Source organism: Neofelis nebulosa, chromosome 7 (genome assembly GCF_028018385.1).
Source record: "Neofelis nebulosa isolate mNeoNeb1 chromosome 7, mNeoNeb1.pri, whole genome shotgun sequence".
NCBI classification, from domain to species: domain Eukaryota; kingdom Metazoa; phylum Chordata; class Mammalia; order Carnivora; family Felidae; genus Neofelis; species Neofelis nebulosa.
The window spans coordinates 6945840-6969927 of record NC_080788.1 but is presented as its reverse complement, the minus strand read 5'-3'; the positions used below and the strand labels follow the sequence as shown (position 1 = coordinate 6969927).

Here is a 24088-nt window from a genome sequence, read left to right as displayed (position 1 = left end):
TGACTCCTTTACCTGTTCTAACATTCGTGTCTTATAGCTCGCACAGGATAGAGGATGGGTCATAATGTGCCACCTCGGCCTGGTGGCCTCTGTCCCATGTTTAGAAACCAGTCACAGGAACAGAATTTGATTTCTCTCGTTTCCTCAGGCCACTTTTGGTCACTTCGGGCAGAAACAGAATATATCTCTGCATTGGAATTTTCCTGTGCATAATCCTGAAATTCAGGAATAGAACATCTAGCAACGACGGCGAAAATGTAATGTGCGACAGCTGTGAAGAAGTATTTGCCCGGTGGGGGAAAACGCTGTGCGCAAAGCAGATTTCTGATGAGCTTATTAATGGGTGTTTGGGAAGCTGAATCTGCCACTTGCCACTCTGAGATGAAAGTCCCGAAGCAAATGATGAAGTCCTTTCCCTGCCTCCCCCAGTAGCACTGGTGTGATGTCGTGCAGGGTCCGCCCCACAGGTGGAGAAGGCTGACGCCCAGTGGGGTAGGCTCACATCGGCCAGGCCGGATGAGGGGAGAGAGGCCACAGAGGGAACCACAGGGGTCCGTAGTAGGAGGAGCAGGAGTCCTGAGTTCAGGGCCTGTGGAGGGGAAGCTCTGGAAGGTCAGGATCCAGGGTAAATGCCTGTAAATGTTCCCCTGACCTCGAAAGGGCCCTATAGCTTCCCTGCTTCCTCACCACACACACACATACACACGCACACACACACACACACACACCCATGTGCTCAAGTGCACACCCGCACATGTGCACACACACGCACAATGACCTGGAGCTCAGTTTTCCGACTTCTGGAGCTGCCACAAAGCTTTGCCCCCTGCGTGCTCCCCCTCTACCCCCTCCCCCCACTGACACTCATCCTAATTAATTTAGCCTCCCTCATTAACAGAGGATAAAAATGCTTCCCCAAATCAGACACCTCTTGCCTTTCCACAGCACCTCCAGCCTCTCTCCTGCGTCTCCTTACTTTTGGGGAGACCCTGCCCTCGTCCTAGAAATATTCAAATGTGAATTCAAATGAATCACCCTCCAGATGATTAATCTGCCCAAAAGAACTTCGCTGACATTAAGAAGTCGGCTACAGTTGTGAAACACATGTGAAATCAAAGAAATGGTTTTTTGTTTCATGTATGCGAAGAAAACCAAAGTGGAGTTCTAACAACTTCAATTCTCAGTTGGGAGAAACATGATTTAATATAACGTGCGGACAGATGATCAGACAGGAAAAAAACAGGCACAAAGATGTTTGTTATTTTAATCTGTGTTTGAGGGAGTTGATGTATCTTGACTGTGCCATAGTAGGAAAAGCTCTGAACTGAAGCCAGACGCTTGTCCTCTCAGCCTGACGTTGCAAAATGAGGCAAGTCAAGGCTCTGTTTTTCTCATCTGTAAAACAGGGGCGATACCGTCACTCAGAGCTGTTGTACGGACTAAATGAGAGACAGTCCAGTCCTTGACACAGAGGTCGGATGCTCAGAACGTCCCTGCTCTCTGAGGACTTCACGCTCCCTGTCTTAACTCAGACCGCTATAACAAAATGCCGTAAAATTGGTGGCTTAGACGACAGGTATTTATTTTTCACTGTTGTTGGAGGCTGGAAAGTCCAAGATGAGGTGTCAGCAGATCCGGTTCCTGGTGAGAGCCGTCTTCCTGGCTTGTAGATGGCCTCCTTCTCTCTGTGGCCTCGGGAGAGCTGTGGTCTCTCCCCCTCTTCTTGTAGGAACACCAGTCTCACCTTGGGGCTCTCCCCTCATGACCTCATCTAAACTCACTCACCTCCCAAAGGCCCCACCTCCATGTACCATCACAGCGAGTCGGGGGGGGGGGTCAGGGCTTCAACACATGAATGTTGAAGGGACACAGACGTTCGGTCCTTAACACTCCCCATCACGCACTGGGTTAAACTGGTACTTCTCAGCCATGTGACTAAGCTTCCCCATAAGATCACCCCCTTCTGCCTTTCTGACCCCAGTGCCCAGTCTCCTCCATGACAGTAGTTGTCTGTCCTCGTGTGCTTTCACCCCCAGACTGTGAACCCTCCGTGAGCAGATTAGGCTTGCTAATCTCTGAATTTTATTGACTCAATATATAAGAACCAAAAGAAAACAGAGGCCGAGGCAGGCTGTCCGAGAACAGGTCTTTGGTTTGGTCCCAGATGCCAGCTGCTTGCTCCAGGAGGCATCTCTGGTCCCTGTTGTCACTCGCAAATCAGATCTCTTGTTCAGAATAAAGGTCATCTTTCTGCTCACTGGACAAATATTTTTCTTGAAATGGAAATGTTTTTTTTTTTTTTTTTTTTTTTTTTTTTACCTGAATGTGTGCTTGCAGCAGAGAGGATGGCCTCGTGAGATGGGCATTCTCTGGAGATTGGGGAAACGTCCTGAGCCCATGTCTCCTAAACGGCCCCAGCACCTGACTCACTTTCTGGCTGCTGGTTGGCACAAAGCCAGCCAAGGACACTATCAGCCACTTGAAAGTGAAGTTTGCAGGACATTGTCACTCCTGAAGTGACACTGAAGTGTCCCTTTGGTTTGGGCTTGCGGAAGGAGAGGGCGCCATGAGGGGCAGAGTATAAAATGGCGGACCCGTGTCTGTAGAGTGAGCGGCCTGCCCAGGGGACAAGGTTGGGGCCTGTGGACTTGGGAGGCTTCCAGTCAAGTGCTGCGTTCACAAATGCTAACGTGTAAAGTTACAAACCCTTGAGAAGAGGGCCACTCGTTTTGTCAGATGACCTTTTAAACCTCGACAGTAAGTTCTAGATGCATAGCCAAGGTGGGGTGGCTGTGGGGGCCCCAGGAAATCCTGCAGATAGATTGCTATGTTTTGGGAGCTCCTTCTGCCCAGTACCTTTGAGTTTCAGCAGGGTGTGAATTAAAGAGGAATTCCTTGCTGCTTTCTTTTTAATGTTACAATATTTAACTATTACCTGATGCTCTTTCTAGCGGAGTTCTATCACGTGTCTACTGAACATATGCAGATTCAACTGTGTACACCGGGAAAGAGAGAACCACGCACGTGCACACACACTCGTATGCACACACACACATGTGCACGCGCACACCCATACACACAGGTGCGTGCACACACGCACTGTCGCGCTCGACTCCATCCGTGCTGGCCACTCGGCACTTCCCCGCTCGGGAAGCAAGTGCAAGGCCCCGCAGACCCTGTGACTCTGTGCAGGAGGCAGCATCGGCCGTGCTCGTTTGCTTCACGGCACAACCCTAACCTCAAGGCCCCGGTGCTGCCTGCGCTTCGTGCAGCCCCAGCCACCCGCCAGCACTGGAAGAGCACCGCCGGGCCCCGCTCGCTGAGACAGCGTGTTCCTTCCTCAGGCATGTTCGGGGGTATTTGCCTCTAGTGGGAAGTTTCACCCTTTACCTTGAGGACCAGGCCGTGGGTGAGACGTGACTACACCACACTGCCGTGGAGGAAGGGGTCGCTCCCGAATGGTCCGCCCTGACGATCGTTGTCTTGAACTTGCCAGAGCCCTGGAATTTGGTCTGCGTGTTTGTCCTTTCTCCTGTTTGCTGTCAGCTTCTGGCCTGGAGGCCCTTACGTACTGTTTCTCAATAAGCAGATTTATATCAGGAATAAATACCAGGGCTCGCCGTGTTGTTGAAAAACCCCTGGTTGGCAGTAGCTTTAGAAATGGGCAACACCTTGGGGCGCCTGGGTGGCTCAACCAGTTGAGCGTCCAACTTTGGCTCGGGTCGTGATCTCACAGTCCATGAGTTTGAGCCCGGCACCGGGCTCTGTGCTGACAGCTCTGAGCCTGGACCCTGCTTCGGTTTCTGGACCCTCTTTCTCTGCCCCTCCCCTGCTCATGATCTCTCTCTCTCTCTCTCTCTCTCTCTCTCTCTCTCAGAAATCAATAAACATTAAAAAAAAATTTCGTAATGGCCAACACCAGAATATGCATATGTTAATTTGATATATTTTTAAAGCTAGAGGCTGGCTGTTGACTATTTAAGATATGTGAAGTCCCATTTACGTTGGTTCTAGATAAGCCCAATATTTTTTTGTTTGTTTACTTTTGAGAGAGAAAGCGTGCGTGCATGAGTGGGGGAGAGGCAGAGAGAGGGAGACAGAGAATCCGAAGCGGGGCTCGAACTCACAAATCTTTGGCTCAGATTGTGACCTGAGCCAAAATCAGATGCTTAACTGGCTGAGCCTGTCAGTGGCCTGCCCACCCACCCCTCCACAGACCGTGAGTGGCCCCAGCATTATCGGTCTTCTCCGCTACCTACTTCTGTATTACCTTCCAGCCGGTATCGTCTCCTTTGTTGGTTCCGAGTCTCTTGCCTTTCTTGGCCCAGGAGGGAGGAACATGCCGGAGTAGAGTGTGAGCTAGGTTCTAGCCACCTGCACTGCCATAGGAGGAGTCAGGAGGGGCAGAACCCAGGGACATTTAAAATACAAGCGTTTTCATCCAAGTGATGCTAACATTAAATCATCCTAGAGAATACTTTCTGAAACAAATTCTACTGACCCAGTGTGATTCCATGATGATTTTTTAACGCAAGACAGTTCAATTTTATCTTCATCAGGTTTGTTTTCCATTTAAATTTTACCACGAAGCTTAGAAGCAGTTTCTTGTCCACATGATGTGTCACTGACTATAGCTTCTGCGGTAGCAAGTTTTCTCGTGGCTATTATTCCCACCAAGTCCAATTCTCTAGGTTACGTTTTGCAAGTCTAAATGCTTTTATAAAAGCTGGATTCTTTTGTCAATTTTTAGACGGTCCCATAGTATACCGCATGCAGTTTTGACTGTTGCCAACTTTATTCTGCTTCAAGCCTTTCCACCGACAATAGCCATTGTAGGAATGAATGAGACTGATTGTACGTGTTTATTTCTCAACTAATTCATTTTTAAAATTGAGATAAATATTAAACGTAGAAATGGAAGTAGAGACAGAGTGGAAAGGAATGGCCTGCCGTCAAAAGAGTAGGTTTAATATCACTAAGATGCTGTAACAATGAAAAAAAAAAAAACAGTAAAAAACAAGTGTTGGTGACAATGTGGAAAGGTTGGACCTATCGTGTGTTTCTGGTAGGAGTGTAAAATTGTGCAGCTACTATGGAAACTAGTTTGGAGGTTCCACAAAAAGTTAAGCATAGAATTACCATATGACCCGGAAATTCTGATCCTAGATATATACCCAAAAGAACTGAAAACAGGTCTTCAAACAAATACTTGTATGCAGATGTCCACAGCAGCCCTGTTCACAGTTTCCACCTTTCACCAAAAGGTGGAAACGACCCAATGTCCATCAACCAACACATGGATAAAGAAAATGTGGTAGGTATGTGCATATAATGAAATGTTATTCAGCCATAGAGAGGAATGAAGTGCTGATACATGCTACAACATGGATGAACCTTGAAAACTTTATGCTAAGTGAAAAATCACAAGACAAGAAGTCACATATTCAATGATTCCATTTCTAGAAAACATCCCGAATACAGAATTCCATAGAAACTGGAAGCAGATTAGTGGTTTCCGGGGGTAGAGGGAGGGGAGAATGGGGAGTGACTGCTTAACACACACGAAGTTTCCTTTTGGAGCAAAGAAACGTTCATCACCATCTAGAGGTGATAAGTATACAATATTGTGAATGTACTAAATGCCATGGAATTGTACACTTTAAAGTGGTTCGTTTCAGGGGCGCCTGGGTAACTTGGTTGGTTAAGCGTCTGACTCTTGATTTCAGCTCAGGTTATGATTTCACAGTCATGGGATTGAGGCCTGTGGCAGGGCTGCTTTAGATTCTCTCTCTCTCTCTCTCTCTCTCTCTCTCTCCCTCTCTCCCCCCCTCCCCCCCTCTTCCTCCCTCCCTTCCTCTCTCTCCCTTTCTCTCTCTCCCTCCCTTCCTTCCTCTCTTTCCCTCCCTCCCTTCCTCTCTCCCTTCTTCCCTTCCTCTCTCTCCCTCTGCCTCTCTTCTGCTTGTGCGCATGCGCTCTCTCTAAAATAAAATTTTTTTTTCAACGTTTTTTGTTTTTGTTTTTGTTTTTTTTTGGGGGGACAGAGAGAGACAGAGCATGAACGAGGGAGGGGCAGAGAGAGAGGGAGACACAGAATCGGAAACAGGCTCCAGGCTCCGAGCCATCAGCCCAGAGCCTGACGCGGGGCTCGAACTCACGGACCGCGAGATCGTGACCTGGCTGAAGTCGGACGCTTAACCGACTGCGCCACCCAGGCGCCCCTCTAAAATAAAAATTTTTAAAAGTTAATTTCATGTTATGTGAATGTTACCTTCAAAAAAAAAAAACAGTGGGGCAATGTGGTGAGTTGCAAAAAGTGTGCTCCTTTAAGACCGGTAAAGATTGACCAGGAGTCATAAAAACTCTCCTTGTCTAGATTTCTCCTTTAAAGAAAACAGCACACACTCATATGTGATAAACTTTGCTTTCAGAAAGATGGGAGTGTGATAAAAAATACCACTCGAGCCAAGTAGGTTGCCTGTTTGTGATCCACACTGTGTTATAGGTGAGGCAGAGGCTTCAAAGTAAATACATTTGAGAATTATGGGAAATGCTGAGTTGGGACCAAGGTTGGGAACAAAGACAGAAAGAAGAGACTTTGGGAGAACTAGTTGGGAACATGATGGTTTGAAGAGGGTCGTGGGGTACCGAGGGCACTAACGAAGCCACTTGTAGCAAAGACAAGTCGAGCCCAAAACCTTGTTGGGAGCATTTGTCCCTTTCTGGCTGCCCAGCACCATTCTTCCTCCCCAAGGGCATTTTGGGCAAGTCCTTCTCTCCCATTATATGCAGGTAATAAATCAAGATGCACTGCTCCGCCCTCCAGAATTCCCTTCTTCTGGACACCCCACTCGTGGGGCATTGGCTCCTGGGGTGCTGCTGTGTAAAGAGCACATACGTCGAGTAGCCCCAGTTTCTTTCCTGGAAGCTGGTCCTCCAGCCTCTTGTCCATTTTGTGAGCACCCCAGCATAGTCCCTTCTTTTTTTTTTTTTATTAAAAAAAAAATTTTTTTTTTAACGTTTATTTATTTTTGAGACAGAGACAGAGCATGAACAGGGGAGGGGCAGAGAGACAGGGAGACACAGAATCCGAAACAGGCTCCAGGCTCTGAGCAGTCAGCACAGAGCCCGACGCGGGGCTCGAACTCACGGACCGCGAGATCGTGACCTGAGCCGAAGTTGGCCGCTTAACCGACTGAGCCACCCAGGCGCCCCGCATAGTCCCTTCTTAAGTTAGTCAGAGTTGGATTGTGTCATTTTAACCAAAACATCTTGTCTGAAACAAAAGTAAAATTAGAACCAAGGAGTAACTGCTAATGAGCATCTAGGTCACCGGACGGTATCTGCCGGAAGTAGGGGTCCAGGGCCCAGTCTCGGATGTCATATGTATGCCAGGCCTCTGCCAGTTTGGTAGAGAGCTGCTGGGGAGAATCAGAGGGCCTGACAGCTAAGTCTGGGTTCAGTTGCTATAAAGTAGTTTGATGTACAACCAAGGAACCCACGCCCCCATGGAAAGAATCGATTGGTCACCCGCAGATTGAGGGCAAGGGTAAGCATTAGTCAACTTTTTTTCCGGCTCTTTTGTAAACAGCCCGGCAACCATCTGTCCTTGCTGATGTGAACTCCGTCCGTCCGAAGGCAGCGTGTGTTTGTCTGGAGGGATGTGGGTGGGAGGGAGATCTAGATTCTCCCTTACGGCCTTTCCCATTGGGCACTAGCCAGGTGTTGCTTATAAGTTGATGCAGAAGATAAGGACATCCTGGCCTCTATATTTCGTTGTGGTCTAGCTTCTTTCTTAGTAACAAGCGTTTATTAACCACTGGCCACAGCACTTTGGACAAACCACCGTATGTGTTAGTACTGAGATGCAGCTTTCAGGGAGTTAGGAGTAAAACATGCCCAGATGCTAACTCTAAGAATAGCTTTTTTAAAAATGTAGAAATTAAAAAAAAAAAGAGTAGAAATGTATGCAAATTCATGTAGTAAAAACTGAGCATTGGAACGTGAAGCAAGCTATGAAGTTTTACTGTAGGACATAAATACTTGAATAATATACGGATACTGCACGTTTTTTAATGGGACCAGTAAAAACTGTAAACGTGTCAATAGGAGTTTGGTGTGTTTCCAATTAGAAATTCCAAGTTTGTCATGAAACAGGCTAATCCTGTAATTCATCTGGAAAATAAAATGGCAAAAATCTGCCAAGAGAATTTTAAAAAAGACAAGTGAAGGGGGGGCCTGCACTGTTACTGCTCAAAATAGTCCATAAAGCTATATTCATTAAGGCAGAGTCATATTGGCATAAGAATAGACAAATAGATAGGGGCGCCTGGGTGGCTCAGTCTGTTGAGCGTCCGACTTCAGCTCAGATCATGATCTCACACTCCGTGAGTTCGAGCCCCGCATCGGGCTCTGTGCTGGCAGCTCAGAGCCTGGAGCCTGCTTTGGATTCTGTCTCCCTCTCTCTGCCCCTCCCCTGCTCATGCTGTGTCTCTTTCTGTCTCTCAGAAATAAATAAACATTAAAAATAAATTTTTTTAACTGTAGGCATAATAAAAGGAAATATTGGGAAATGTATTTAAAATTGGGTGCTAGAATAGTTCTTTTTAAAACAAAATGCAAAACACAAAGGTTTTAACAGAAAAACCTAACAAATCAGGGCACCTGGCTATCTCAGTCGGAGGAACATGTGACTCTTGATTTCAGGGATATGGGTTTGAGCCCCACGTAAGGTGTAGAGATTACTTTAAAGACAAAAATCAGGGGCGCTTGGGTGGTTCAGTCGGTTGAGCGTCCGACTTCAGCTCAGGTCATGATCTCCCAGTTGACGAGTTCGAACCCCGCGTCGGGCTCTGCGCTGACAGCTCGGAGCCTGGAGTCTGCTTGGGATTCTGTGTCTCTTTCTCCCTCTGCCCCTCCCCCGCTCATGCTGTGTCTCTCTCTGTCTCAAAAATAAATAAACATTAAAAAAAATTTTTTTTAGGGGCGCCTGGGTGGTGCAGTCGGTTAAGCGTCCAACTTCAGCCAGGTCACAATCTCGCGCTCCGTGAGTTCGAGCCCCGCGTCAGGCTCTGGGCTGATGGCTCGGAGCCTGGAGCCTGTTTCCGATTCTGTGTCTCCCTCTCTCTCTGCCCCTCCCCCGTTCATGCTCTGTCTCTCTCTGTCCCAAAAATAAATAAAAAACGTTAAAATAAAAAAAAAATTTTTTTTTTTTTAAATTTTTTTTTAAACAAAAATCTTAGGCCCATCGGAGGGGCTTAGTCAGTTAAGCACTGACTCATGACCTCAGGGTTGTGAGTTCAATCCCTATGTTGAACTTCAGGCTGGGTGTGGAGCCTACGTTAAAAAAAAAAAAAAAGAAAGAAACCGAACAAATTTAACCACAAAATATGAAAGTTATGTAAGATAAGTGATAAAATTGAAATATACTATAAATTGGGAGAAAGCGCTTGCAACATAAAATAGACAATGACGTGCAGGGGTGACAAGAACAGTACCTATGAATGGATTGGAAAAAGATAAAAATGTAACAGAAAAATGGACAAAGGGTACAGTTTACGTAAGAGAGATGTGAATGACTAATAAACATATGGATCAGGAAAATGCAAATTCAGATAAGAAACTTGTTTTCCATAGATTGGATCAGCCTTAAGAAACACAAGTTGAAGTTAAATACCCATTTTTTGGCCCATCAGGGTGGCCCAAATGTCAAAGATTGACAAAGCTAGTTATTGATGAGGGTGAGGGAGAGAGGCACTTGCGTGCATAACGGTTGGAAATGAGAAATTGGTCCATCTGTTTCGGAAGGCGGTACGGTGCTGCTCTGAGTTTTAAACGCACGCAGCACTCGGTTCTGTGTCGCATCTTCTAGACGCCCTCCGTGTTGCCTCTACTCACTGGGTATTCGAGCCCTGGCTCCTTTACAACATGGCGCCAGGCTTCCAAGGAGGTGAAAGCAGAAACTGCCAGGCTTCTCTTTGAAGGGCCAGCCCCAGCCCTGCACAGCGGCCGTCCTACCACGTTCTACCAGCCTAAACTAGTCCTAGGCCAGCCCAGACTCCTGGAGGGGGCGCCCCGATGGGGAGAGTGGCTCAAGGGCCTGGGGATAGGTGGGGTCACTGGCAGCTATATTCTCAGATCCACTATCACAAAGGTAGTTAGAATAAAGCAGCTTCCTCCTTGTACACTTCAGCAGTGTCTCTTAAGTGCTTGCTTACGTGTTTATGTGACTTTCAAAATAGTCTTGTCTTGGTCCACATTTCCTGCTTGACCGAAACCACGTAACTAGTTATACCCATTCCAGTTTTTCGGTTTTTTGTGGGTTTTTTTTTTTTTCGTTTTTTCGTGTGATCTGTGGATGACTTCTGTAAACAGAGGAAAACACACAGCAAAACGGGGCTGTCTAAACGTCCGATTTCGTAAACTCCGGTGTTGTGTTATTGTGAAGCTAATTAAAAACAGTGCTTTATCAGTAGATGCTATGGTGGTAGAATTAAAGACTGTGAAACGTCTACTGTGCACAACTGACCTTACGCTGAAGTGAGAAAGTCCCGAGTGATCCCGAGGCGGTCACTTATTCTCACGCACACGCGTGCACATACGCACGTATACGCACATGCACACCTTCAGGATTTTCTCCCAGCCTGGTCTGAGAATGCTGCCAGATGGCCTGGGAAGGGGACAGTCACCAAGCACCACCCATGCTGCAGTCCAACTGCCATAATTATGGTGCATATCATTTTTTTAAGTACATCTGTTTCTTCTCAGATTCACTAAGTGGGTCTGTACGCTATTCATTCGGCAGCCCTTCCAAATGCTTAGGGTATGAAGCACCCTGGGGATGGGCACAACGATTTCTAAGCCTGGCTCCTGCAGGTGGTGGGGAGGAATGTGCCAGTAAAGAGCCCTGATATCAGTCGAGCCTCCTGGACGCCAGGACAGAGCTCTGCTCAGGGTGCTTCGCCAGGAGGCACAGAGAAGGGCAGCTCCCCCAGCGACCTGATTGGAAGTGAGTCTTGAAAAACAAATAGTAGGGGCGCCTGGGGGGCTCAGTCGGTTAAGCGTCCGACTTCAGCTCAGGTCATGATCTCACAGTCTGTAAGTTCGAGCCCCGTGTCAGGCTCTGTGCTGACAGCTCAGAACCTGGAGCCTGCTTTGGATGCTGTGTCTTCCTCTCTCTCTGCCCCTCCCCTGCTCATGCTCTGTCTCTCTGTCTCAAAAATAAATAAAAACATTAAAAGAAAATTAAAAAAGAAAAGAAAAACAAATTGTAGCTGGTGAGGAAAGCAACGGGTGTGCAAGGAGAAAAGGAGCGTATTCCAGGCAGAAGAAACAGCTTGGCATTTGGGATGAAAATAGCTCAGCACAAGCTCTGCCTCTTTGGAGTGGAGCCGGGCCCGTGGCTCAGGTTTATCGGAACTTACACTGAAAGGCGTAAGCAGACAGGCACGGCGGGCCTCCTAGGCCAAGTTAGGACCCACGCAGTAGACGAGGCTGGCCAGGTTTACATATTTTGTTTTCCCTCCTCCGCTGGCAGGTGGATGCTGGAGTAAGTGGGGACGAGAGTAGAGGCTGGAGGCCACCTCAGAGAGGTAACGTGACCCTGAATCAGGAGCACAGCATCAGGATGACCACCCGTGTCATCATGATGTGGGCCATCTGTGAACAGCCAAGAGAAAATTTTATCTTATTCTTTTTGTCATGTGCTGGGATTATACTATATTCTAAACCAGATCAGAAGATAGGTATGTGAAATGTAACCCATTCTTCTGACCTGTTAACCTCGCACAATTCTATTTTAAATTTGTATTATAAACTAAGTTTTCTTTGAACTTTCCTCTGGGAGCGACCAGGAATTTGGTTTCTTGGATCACTCCTCTCCCCCCCATGTATAACTTATTGTTCAAGTTGGTCGTCTTGAAACCCTTTATAAATTGCATATCTAAATCTCGTGTCATGCTGAGTTGTCCAGTTGACGTTATTTTTATAAGCTTGCTTTTCGTTGCTGTCATAATCCACTCATCTCTTATAAATGCTTCTGTCTGCTTTCCAAATGCCGTAGCCTCTGCACTAAGATTTGCACCTGTGGTGTCATGCTGGCAAATGGCTTCATGTCCTTAGGTCTTAAAATACTCTTTCCTCCCCACCCTCCCAGAGGAAGTACGTGTGGGAACTGGCTTGCGTAGGGTGATAGCGTCACTTCTCTTAAATTTCTGACTTAACGAATTCAAAACAGAAAAAGCAAATCTGGTTTCATTTAAGGAGGGCTTTTAGGATCACCTGGTGTGATAGAGAAGCTAGGCATGAATTGGGAAATAGTTTAAGGCAAACCCTTAGTAAAATGCTCACCACTGTGAGATCATACAGAGATGAAGGATGGACGTTATTACCGTGTTTTATGTTCTGTGATTCTATATAGAACACAAATCCTGGCCAAGCACCATGCCTGGGCTCAAAGCCGTGAAGGAGAAACCAGTGGCAGCTTCGGTAAAGGGAACCATCCTTACGCTGTGGTTGTGAATCATTTCTTAGTTGTAACCAGGAGCACCTTGCTTTCCTGGTAATTAACTAGTGTGTGGTTTTTGCATTTACTCCCAGAGACCAGAGTCACTGTTTTCACGTGTTTTCACGAAGGACAGTTGTTAGGGTGGCGTCATGACGTAGGCTGATAAGCCTTCATCCTTCATTTAACCCGATACTTACACTGCTCTGCCCTTCCAGCTCATTCTCCAGGGCACACAGTGCCCCCGATAACGCACGCACGAGACACCTATAGGCTCTTAGGAAAGCTTGCAGTCCTTCCCAGTGTAACAGAGAGCAGCAGTTTGGCTGGTGGGGTGACCACCGTAGCTGTGGCCTGTCTTATTAGGGGAAGGCAAAGAAGTGAACATTAGTGAGTGTAGGCAGTGTGCATTCGTGTGCATTAGTCCCTGGGCCCGTTTGAGAATGAGGCTAACCCTGTCAATTAGCATGTGTTCAAAACGTATTACTTATTTTCTTTTTAACGTGCATTAGAGAAATAACCCATATTGAATTCCTTAACACTGTAAATTTGAAATCCTGTCTACGTAAGCATGTCCTGGTGATTCCTAGAGCTAATCTGATGCAGGATGTATTAATAAATGGGCAAAAGAGGTAAATCGTGGCAAGGATATAAGGTAAAGAAAGTCTTGGGGGGGGTGCCTGGGTGTCTCGGTTGAGCGTCTGACTTCAGCTCAGGTCATGATCTCACAGTCCATAAGTCTGTGCCGACAGCTCAGAGCCTGGAGCCTGCTTCGGATTTTGTGTCTCCCTCTCTCTCTGCCCCTCTGTTCGCACTCTGTCTCTCTCTCCCTAAAAATAAAAACATTTTTAAAAAATTTTAAAAGAAAGAAAAAAGAAAATCTTGGGGCACCTGGGTGGCTCAGTCAGTTAAGCGGCCGACTTCGGCACAGGTCATGATCTCACGGTTCGTGGGTTCGAGCCCCGCATCGGGCTCTGTGCTGACAGCTCGGAGCCTGCAGTCTGCTTCAGATTCTGTGTCTCCCTCTCTCTCTGTTGCTCTCCCGCTCATGCTCTGTCTCTCTCCGTCTCAAAAATAAATAAAACATTAAAAAAAAAAAAAACTTTTAAAGAAGGTCTCATGTATCCTTAGTATAGAGAATTTGTCTGGAAAAAAACTTAAATAGGTTGAAAGACCTGCTCAAAAATTTCTCCACGCATTGTTCAAGGAATGTGGGGAAAATTGACCTCTCCTCTCCTTCTTTCTTAGATACATCCCACCGTTGATCTGGGGGAAAAGTGGACACATCCAAACAGCCTTGTATGGGAAGATGGGAAGGGTGAGGTCGCCACACCCGTATGGGCACCGGAAGTTCATCACCATGTCCGACGGAGCCACTTCGACCTTCGACCTCTTTGAGCCCTTGGCTGAGCACTGTGTTGGAGGTGAGCTAGCGTGGGTCTGTGATTGGGCCATCACACCGGCCAGTGAGGGAGCGCGGTGGAGATCCTCATGCCAGCAAGTCACCGTCACACCTGGGGGCTGCTAGGAAGTCCCCTGAGGTCCATCACTTCGGAGCGACCGCAGGGATTAGCTCTTGTCTCATGCTTGCAACTCACCACGCAGGGCCCGTCAGAGAACATTGTTGAGTAGTTTGTGAATCCGCTTGCGAAATACAGAAGCTGGGTGTAAGGGGTCGAGGGAGAACTTGGAGCCCAGGCCCCCCAGGACCACGCCTCTGGTTTGATGACAGCAATAAAAGCTAGACTCTTCTAAGTGCTTTAAATATCCTGGAATCTCGCTTAACCCTGGCAACAAGGTTGGTACCTTGTTATCCTTACTTTATGGATGAGGAAACTGAGGCTCAGAGATGCAGTACAGGCTGGTCTTATTTGTTGGGTACTCGCACATAACAGGCTCTCAGGTGCCCTCTGCTTAGCTTTCCACGGACAAAAAGCCACATTGAGGTCCATTTATGCAAGGGTGTGGGATACCCGTCTGTCAGAAGCCACTCCAACTGCCACTGCTGCTAGAATTTGGCATTGCTCGGTCCAGCCCCCGAGTAGGGACCCATCGGAAAGGGTCCACGATGAGGACTCATGTTAGCATGGTGGCTTCCTTTGACGGCTGCTCCTCCCGGGAGAGAGTTCTTTTGAGTTCTGAAGTACACAAGGCACCTAGTGTTTTTTAGGAGCTCGGTGACTATTTGTGAGTAAATTGCAGTAAACGTGTTAAAGCACTGAGTTATTCGTAGTAACCGGAACCGCTGACTAGCCAGCGACGAAGCTTTAGTTTATGTTCCCTTTGTCTGGAATACTCGTCCCCAGACCTCCCTCCCCGTGGCCGTCTCCTTCTTGTCATTCAGGTCTCACCTCAGATGTCCCCTCCCCAGGGGGACGGCCCCCACCTCCCCTCGCTGCTGTTTCCTTCCCGTGTAAATGCACCACACCTTCCTGCTTTAGTTCTCCGCGGCACCTGCCACTCTGTCACCTTATGGGGTCCGAGCCCCGAGCGGCAGCCTCCCACTCAGCAGTCCCAGAAGGAATGAATAAATGAATGGGTTAGGAGTCCCCATTGTGTGTACACATCTCATAGCTCATCGTTCAGATATTTATTTCTCCGCCGTACCATCAAATGCTTTTTTCTCTTGCTTCTAATGCTCTCGCTCCTACCAGTAAAGCACAAAATTTGATTTCACCACTCTGTTCTTCCTCCCAGGACCAACACGGAAAATTGAAAAGGGAAAACCTTTGATGTTTTGTTTACTCATTCCTGTGTATCACCCCCCGTCCCCAAAAGGGGACGGATAAAGGTGGTTCCGTATGCGTGTCCAAGAGATGCTCTAGGAAATAGCAGCCCTTTTTTTTTTTTTTTCTTTTCCATGATTTTTTTTTTCCTGGCTACAAAAGGGATAAAAACTCATTTTGGAAAATTTAGATAACATAGGAATATTTTAAAAAGAAAATAAGCACCACCTAGAATCCCACCACCCAGAATTCTGTTGTTGGCATTGTGTTTCCTTCCAGTTCAAATGCGCTGTTTTTCCAAAGTCTGAACGATTATCCATTCATTATGTTATATGTTTCTCCTGTCGTTCAAAGCCTAAAAGTCTTCAAAACCATGATCTGAACGATTAATATTCTACAATATGGTCATGCCACCGTTTAATGATTCATCCACTGTGGAGTTCACAGTTTTCTTACTGTACGTAATTCTATGGTGAGCACCGTTAACCATGAAATTTGAGGCAAGAGTCCGAGAGCTGGAGCTGCTAGGTCATGTCTGTAAAGTTCTGCGTATTCAAGAAGAATTTAAAAGTTGTTTTTATCTTAACTTTTGGAAGGGACATTTATGATCAGACTTGATACCCTAGATACCACTTTCCTTTTAAAGGAACACTATGCATGGGGCGCCTGGGTGGCTCAGTCGGTTAGGCGGCCGACTTCGGCTCAGGTCATGATCTCGCGGTATGTGAGTTCGAGCCCCGCGTCGGGCTCTGTGCTGACAGCTCGGAGCCTGGAGCCTGGAGCCTGTTTCAGATTCTGTGTCTCCCTCTCTCTGACCCTCCCCTGTTCATGCTCTGTCTCTGCCTGTCTCAAAAATAAATAAAAACATTTAAAAAAATAAATAAATAAATAAAATAAATAAATAAAGGAACACTATGCAAAAATTTTCTTAAAAATAAAGGGAGACTGGGTATTCATGTTTTCAAGTGGGTAATTCATGCTCATGATAGAAGATCCAAAAGGCACCTATAAGATACACAGAGAAAGTATAAGTCTCTCTTCCACCCTTGTACCCCCGCCCCAGGGCCCTCCCCAGTGGTACCCACTGTTAGGTTTCTTTTTTTTTTTTTTTTTTTTAATTTTTTTATTTTTGGGACAGAGAGACAGAGCATGAACGGGCGGGAGAGGGGCAGAGAGAGAAGGAGACACAGAATCGGAAACAGGCTCCAGGCTCCGAGCCATCAGCCCAGAGCCCGACGCGGGGCTCGAACTCACGGACCGCGAGATCGTGACCTGGCTGAAGTCGGACGCTTAACCGACTGCGCCACCCAGGCGCCCCCCCACTGTTAGGTTTCTTACGTATGACTCCAGAGCTAGTGGATGCATTGATAAACATAGATGTCTTTTTTTCCTCCACACAGACGGCAGCGTTATCATAACCGTTTTCTGCACCTTGCTTTTTTCCCACTTAATATGCATTGGAGAGCTTGCCCCATCAGTATATGTAAAGACGGCTCTCATCATTTTTAAGGGCTACATAATATTTCATCACTTGGATATGCAACAATTTATTCAACCAGACCCCTGTTGCTTGGCATTTAGGTTGTGTTCAGTCTTTTGCCATTATCACCGATACGGTATGGACCTTGTTTTCCCAACGTACAGGTATATCTGTAGGATAAACACCTGGAAGTAAAATTCCTTGATCAGAGAAGTCTGTGCGGATACTGCTTTTTACTTTTCTATTCATTCATTCCACCATTCATGCAGGCTTTCGGACAGAAATTGAGAGTGAGATTTGGGAACTTGTACAACAATGTAGCAGAGAAGCTTTTTATCTGTCGAATCTAATAATAAGAAATGGAGATTTAAATTTTTTTTTTCATCTTGTCTTTCCGGTGATTGATTTGTATCCTAGTTTTCAAAAGTATCTGTCCACGGTCGGAAATTTTAAAAACTGACCCTTCGGCATAAATAGTGTGAGAAGCACTGGTGTAGACAACTCCAGCTCGAAGGGAAGGCTCCTCTTCCCAGAGAAGTGCGTGAAATTCAACGCGAAGTTCCCTCCTGCTGTTTTCTCAGCCAGGGATGTGTAATGGTGGCCATTTATCCTCACCGTTTACTGGATGTGTCGGGCTCTCTTTCTTCACCCTGTAGATGACATTACCATGGTCATCTGCCCTGGAATCGCCAATCACAGCGAGAAGCAGTACATCCGCACCTTTGTCGACTACGCGCAGAAAAATGGCTACCGGTGCGCCGTGCTCAACCACCTGGGCGCCTTGCCCAACATTGAGCTGACCTCACCACGCATGTTCACCTATGGTAAGTACGGGCACGGCCAACTGGAGGCCCCCTTACTGCTGTTCGCACTCCGAGTGTGCCGTTAACTGCTTAACTAGCTTTACCTTGCTAAGTGCAGAATTTATGCCCGTCTGCGAGCGGCAGTGGGGCACATGGTGATAAGGCAGCCAGCTTGGACTGGGCATTCACGATGCCACGCTTCACATCAGCCTCTCAGATGGGCACCGTAGCCACCCCCATCTCATCCTGCCTTCTAGAGACAGAGAGCGAAACTCACAGGGGAAGGTTTTGCCCCAGGTCCCCTGCTGGCCAGTGTCAGAGCAGGGCCAGGAGCTGGACGGCCAATGCCCTTGCCCACGGTCGCATCCTCACGCTCGTTCCTCAGGACTCTGGTGACTGGCGTGCCAGGGCTGAGGTAAGGCACACGCACGACCGTGAGAAGGGAATCTGGCACACCGACAACTCATGGGATCCCAAGGTCCTTGAAGACAGGAACTGGTTCTCACACTCAGACAAAGGCTTCTGGCCTTTGGTTGAAGTCTTGCATTAGCCAAGGTTCTGTCTTCTGGACTGCCCCGGTTCTTGATTCTTATTTGAGTTTCCCTTCATGTTGTAGATGTACACATAAATAATAAACATAGAGTATAGGGGCTCTTGGATGGCTCCGTCAATTAAACGTCCCACTCTTGGTTTTGGCTCTGGTCGTGATCTCATGGTTTCATGAGTTCCAGCCCCACGTCGGGCTCTGCGCTGGCAGCGTGGAGCCTGCTTGGGATTCTCTACCCCTCTCCCACTTTCACTGTCTCAAAACAAATAAATAAAACTTAAAGAAAAATTTTTTAAACTAAAAAAAAAACCACAAAGTATGTGTTTAAGCATGTGCAAACGGGGTTGTTTATACCCAAATAAATTATCGTGTGTTTTAATGGGAAACAATTGAAAATCGCATCTATAATCTCACCATAACTGGGGCACCTGGGTGGCTCAGTTGGTTCAGTGTCCAACCTCAGCTCAGGTCACGATCTCACTGTTCATGAGTTCGAGCCCCACACGGGGCTCGCTGCTGTCTGCGCAGAACCTGCTTCAGATCCTCTGTCCCCCTCTCTCTCTGCGCCTCCCTCCCTTGTACTCTCTCTCTCAAAATTAAACATTAAAAAAGAATAGTGATAAATAAATATAATCTCACCATAATTGTAATTTTCTATTTTTTAACTTTCCCATTCTTTTATCTGGGTACATAGTTTTTATGTAGTCGCAATCAAGGTGTGTATATGTAAGGTGACCTAATTTAAATAATCTTGTATTTGCTAACAGGTGCACAGTCATTACATTTGATCTTTGTAAGAGCTTCCCTCATAGTTTATGTAACTGTTCCTCTCTGTAGTCCCTTTAGTATACTTAGAGTTTTTCAGCATTTTTTTAAAACAATGTTTTAATGTTTACTCATTTTTTTTTTTTTAATTTTTTTTTTTTTTTTTAACATTTATTTATTTTTGAGACAGAGAGGGACAGAGCATGAACGGGGAAGGGTCAGAGAGAGAGGGAGACACAGAATCTGAAACGGGCTCCAGGCTCCGAGCCATCAGCCCAGAGCCTGACGCGGGGCTCGAACTCACGGACCGCGAGATCGTGACCTGGCTGAAGTCGGACGCTTAACCGACTGCGCCACCCAGGCGCCCCTGTTTACTCATTTTTTAGAGAGATTGAGAACAGAGGAGGGACAGAGAGAAACGGGGACAGAGGATCTGAAAGAGGGCTCTGCGCTGACTGCAACAAACCCGACGCAGGGCTCGAACTCACAAACTGTGAGATCACGATCTGAGCCGAAGCCAGATGCTCAACTGACCGAGCCACCCAGGCGCCCCTCGAGTTTTTTTAAATGATGATACTATAAATATCTTTCGCGTAGAATTTTTTTTCTCTTTAATGATTATTTTGGATTAAATTTCCAAGAGTAGAATCTCAGAGTCCACATTTTTTATGTGTATTTGTACATCTTGTCAGATGGTCCTCTTAGCGAGTTTGCTCTGGTTTATGCTGCTTCTGGTGATGTGTAAGGGTGCACCTGCTCTGTGCAAGCCCGGGTGCCTTGTGCCCCGCTGCTTCTCTGCACTCACTCCCACAACTAAGCACACTGTGTTACAGACTCTTCCGTTCAACAGTTTGGTCAGTGGCTTGAAGATATAGGTGAAGGTCCAGATTTACAGATAACTCAGGCACATGGAGAATAGCGAGTGTGTGGGAGACAGGATTGCATCCAAAAAGCAGAAATGGCAAAATCTGGGGCGCCTGGGTGGCTCAGTCAGTTAAGCGTTCGACCCTTGACCCTTGATTTTGGCTCAGGTCATGATCTCACAGTTGTGAGATCGAGCCCCTCGTCCAACCAACTCTGTGCTGAGAATGGAGCCTGCTTGGGATTCTCTCCCTCCCCCTCCTTCTGCCCTCGCTTACACCTCCCTCTCTCAAAAAAAAAAAAAAAAAGATAAAACCAGTTCTCTTTTTAAAAAATGGCAGTGGGGCGCCTGGGTGGCTCAGTCGGTTGGGCGTCCGACTTCGGCTCAGGTCATGATCTCACGGTTTGTGAGTTAGAGCCCGGAGTCGGGCTCTGTGCTGACAGCTCAGAGCCTGGAGCCTGCTTCCGATTCTGTGTCTCCCTCTCTCTGCCCTTCCCCTGTCTGTCTGTCTGTCTGTCTCTCTCTCTCAAAAATGAATAAACATGAAGCAAATTTTTTTTCCGAATGGGCAGAACCTAACAAAAATGAGAATGACGGGGAATGGTTATAAGGTCCCGTGCTTGGATATAAAAATCCGTCTATACAAGGTGAAGATGGGGAGGCATGGTGTGACCTCAGGACCCCAGACAGAGGCAGACTGGGGAGCGCTAACAGCAACAGTGTGCCAAAAACAAGACCAGAAATGCCAGCGGGGGCACTTACTGCGTGCGGGACCCAGTGCTGATATCTCACACAGATGTAATCCCTCTGATCTCCACAGCAACCAGGGAGGCACTTAGCAAAATTGTGATGAAAAGGCATCCTGTGGCGCAGAGAGGTTAAGTAATTCGGGCAAGGCACAGAGCCAGGCGGTAGGAGAGCGGAGAGGAGAGCCTGGGTCTGGCGGCCCCAGGGGCCGGGATCACGCAAGAGCTGGTAGAAGAGCTGGGTGTGGGTGGTCCGGGCCCCTGCCCCCGGGGGTGCCGTGCCAGGGGCCGTCGGGAAAGGACACTGGGTCAGGAGACATTCGCACACAAGCCGGGAGATGGGCTGAAGGAGCCGAGAAGAGTAGGCTCCGTGCTCCGCGTGGTCACAGAGCGGCCCTGCCGCTGCCTGCTGTGGCCTGGAGCAGCTCTCTAACCTCACTTCCAGATTCTTCAACAGCAAAACGGGGCTTCCAGTTTTACAGTTGAACATGGGCTCCTGAGGACTTAGCAGGCAGTCGAGTGCCCGACACGTCGTAACCATTTATTAAATGTTTGGTTTATTCTTTTTTTCAAATACTTGAAGATCTGTTAACACGAGCGAGGGAGGGATCAGCCTGTCTGTGGCCCAGATAAAGTTCCATAGGAAGAGATGAGACTATTGGTAAACAATCCTACAACAGTGTGATGGGTGAGGCAGCAGCAAAGGGAAACCAGCTGGGAGCGCCTGGGTGGCTCAGTCCTTTAAGCGTCCGGCTTTGGCTCAGGTCATGATCTCACAGTTCATGGGTTCGAGCCCCGCATAGGGCTCTGTGCTGACAGCTCAGAGCCTGGAGCCTGCTTCGGATTCTGTGTCTCCCTCTCTCTCCGCCCCTTCCCCGCCCGCACTCTGTCTCTGTCTCTCTCAAAAATAAATAAACATTAAAAAAGAAAATGAAAGAAAGAAAGAAAGAAAGAAAGAAAGAAAGAAAGAAAGAAAGAAAGAAAGAAAGAAACCAGCCTGTCTCCAGAGGCAAGCTGTCATGTTGTAGAAGGAAGGATTCTTCCAGGAAAAGCATTTGAACAGGTCCTCAAGGTCACATGGGTCAGAGCATGGCGTGTCTGGGCTGGTGAGCTGAATCTCAGCAAGGGAGATCCCCGGGGGTGAAGTCGGTCCATCCAGGGAGAACTCAGTCCCCACCCCACCCCCCCGCCCCCCCCCCCCCCCACACACACACAGTTACTCAAAGCCAGTTAACCCTTTCCTTTCATTTGTTGCTGTTACAGTTTGTTTCATTAGAATTTTAGAAGCAAATTCCTATTGTTTGTTAGATCGCAGTAGTTTTCCGGAAAGGCGGACGACCTACAAGATAGGTTTCCTCTTCAGTTTCTCAAAAACCTTTTTTTTGAGAGTTAGTCAGAATACACAAAATAGAGAGGATAGTAAAATGAATCCAAATAAACCCCTGTGTGCCCACCATTCGACCTCAACAATTTACTAAACTTATGGCCAGGCTTGTTTCACCCGTCACCCCCTTCCTGCCTTTTCCTTCCTCTCGAAGATTATTTTGGAGCTGGTCCCAGAGAGCCCATCATTCCATCTGGGACTATTTTAGCGGATGATGCTAAGATACGCGGACTCTCTGTAAACTGTTTCAGTTTGCTAGGACTACCATAACAAATACCATAGTCTGGGTGGCCTCAACTACAGACATTTATTTTCTCATCGTTCTGGAGGCCGGGAGTCCAAGTTCAAGGTGTGGGCAGGCTTGGTTTCTTCTGAGCTCATGCGTTCTTCTCCTTGTCTTGTGCCTTTATGTCCGTGTCTCCCCCTGTCGGTGTCCTAATCTCCTCTTCTTATAAAGACACCGGTCAGGTTGGATTAGGGCCCCTCCCAATGACCCCGTTTTAACTTAATTACTTCTTTAAAGGCCCTTCCTCCAAGTACAGTCACATCCTAAGGCAGTGGGGGCTAGGACTTCAACACGGTTCGGCTCGTAAAATAACGTATCATACCACCATCACCCCTAAAACACCCACATTCCTTATTAGCACCTCACTTTCCCCAACTGGCTTCTTCCTTTGTTTTTCTTCCCCTTTAGTTGCTTGATTCAGGAGCCAAATCCGTCCCTGTACATTGCAGTTGGATAATAGGTTTCTTAAACCTTTTACATATTTTCTTTAAATATTACTGCCCCTCGTGCTCTCTTTCCTTTCTCTACTTTTCAGTGGAAGAGGTCAAAGAAAGCAGAGAGACGTCTTAAGCCTCTTTTAAATCTCCTTCCCTTCGCTTGTCATAGGCCCCCCATCATGTCGGCCTCGGGCGGGTGGGAGGCTGGATGTGATGTGAAGGGGGCTCCGGATCCCAGGACAAGCTGCAGAGAGTATGCTGACACCAGGCACTGGGGGGAGGGCTGCTGATGGGGGGGGTCTGGCCATGCTCTCTCCGGACGGCCCTTCTCGGGTCTTCCCTCGGCTTCTTCTTGTCATTCGGGTCTCGACATTTAGTCTCTTCTTGGAGAGCCCTTGTGGCCTGCCCTTGCCTCCTCATCCCGTCCCTCTCAGTGTCCCTGCCATGGGGGCCAGCAGTCTCTGTGCTCTATGGTGTGATTCCCCAAGCCCAGAATCCTGCTTGGCGCCTAGAAAGTGCCCTAGAACGAGGACCCAGGTGAGGGACATGAAGTGACAGTTTGTAGGGCTGGAGTGGCAAACCATGTCTCAAACAGATGCGCCGATGGCTACGTGAGCCTTCCCTTGCGCAGGCCGCGCCGCTCTTGAGCAGATGGCAGGCCATCAAGCCACTGTGAATACTGATCTTGACCGGAGGAAAATCTAAAGAGGGTGTTAGGAGGAAGTTTTACCTCCTCAGCTCACCGCCACACCCCCCCCACGCCCCCTCAGGTGTCTCTGAGAAAACGGTAGCAGACCTTTCCCTGCGTGACAGACTAACTCCATTCCAGACCATGTAACAGAGTCCCTTGCCATTGGACATTTGAGCTGATGGGACTAGAAATTGTTAAGTACAGATCTCTCCCGAACAGAAGAATTTCCTAAATGGATACTGAGGCGTTCTCGTGACTTAGAATCCTTCACGCTGCCTTTGAAGGTTGAAGCCATTGAAGACAATCCTGAGTGACAGCAGTTCCCATTTATGTCACACTGATGAGTGCCGGGGCGCGCCGAGCACGTGTTCCTGACCGTCGCTGACGTCTGGAGGGAGGTGCTAGTGTCCTCCACAGGCTCGGGGTCACACGGCTAGTAAGTGACGGAACCAGCCTTCGGATCGTGTGGCTCTCAACCCCGGCTCAGCACTGCCTCTGTGGTCGTGCCCGTCCTGTGTAGGATACGGTTCATCAGGGCCGCACGGGAGCAGGGAGACAGCTGCGTGTTTAAAAATTGCCCCGCTGCGGTGGCCGTGCTCATTACAGTTTGTATTAATCGCTGTCACTTACAGGGCAGCTGCTGTGTGCCGGGCACCGTCCTAAGCCCTTGATGGGATGTATTAAATCAGCCGTCCCCCTTTTACAGATGAGGAACCCAGCGAGGTTTCCTGACTCGCTCCAGATCACTGAGCTGCTCAGTGGGTGGTCTGGGTTGAAAACCCAGCTTCCGTCTCGTCCGGAAGCTTATGCTTCTGAACAATGAGCCACATCGCCTGCCCGAGGGACAGACCGCCTCCTGCTG

At 47.8% G+C, this 24088-nt stretch overlaps 1 protein-coding gene and 1 long non-coding RNA gene across 3 annotated transcripts in view; both read left to right on the top strand.

Moving 5' to 3' along the window:
- The window catches only part of ABHD2 (abhydrolase domain containing 2, acylglycerol lipase), a 103299-nt gene that overhangs the window by 49593 nt on the left and 29618 nt on the right, over positions 1–24088 (top strand). For both annotated transcript variants that reach the window (XM_058736613.1, XM_058736614.1), the window contains exons 4-5: positions 13748–13923; positions 17362–17529. In XM_058736613.1, the coding sequence (XP_058592596.1) occupies positions 13748–13923; positions 17362–17529 (344 nt within the window). The remainder of the gene's footprint in view (positions 1–13747; positions 13924–17361; positions 17530–24088) is intronic.
- On the top strand, positions 17538–20202 carry LOC131516042 (uncharacterized). The gene is made up of 2 exons (XR_009263823.1): positions 17538–18937; positions 19182–20202. It is a non-coding gene; the product is annotated as an uncharacterized LOC131516042 (long non-coding RNA).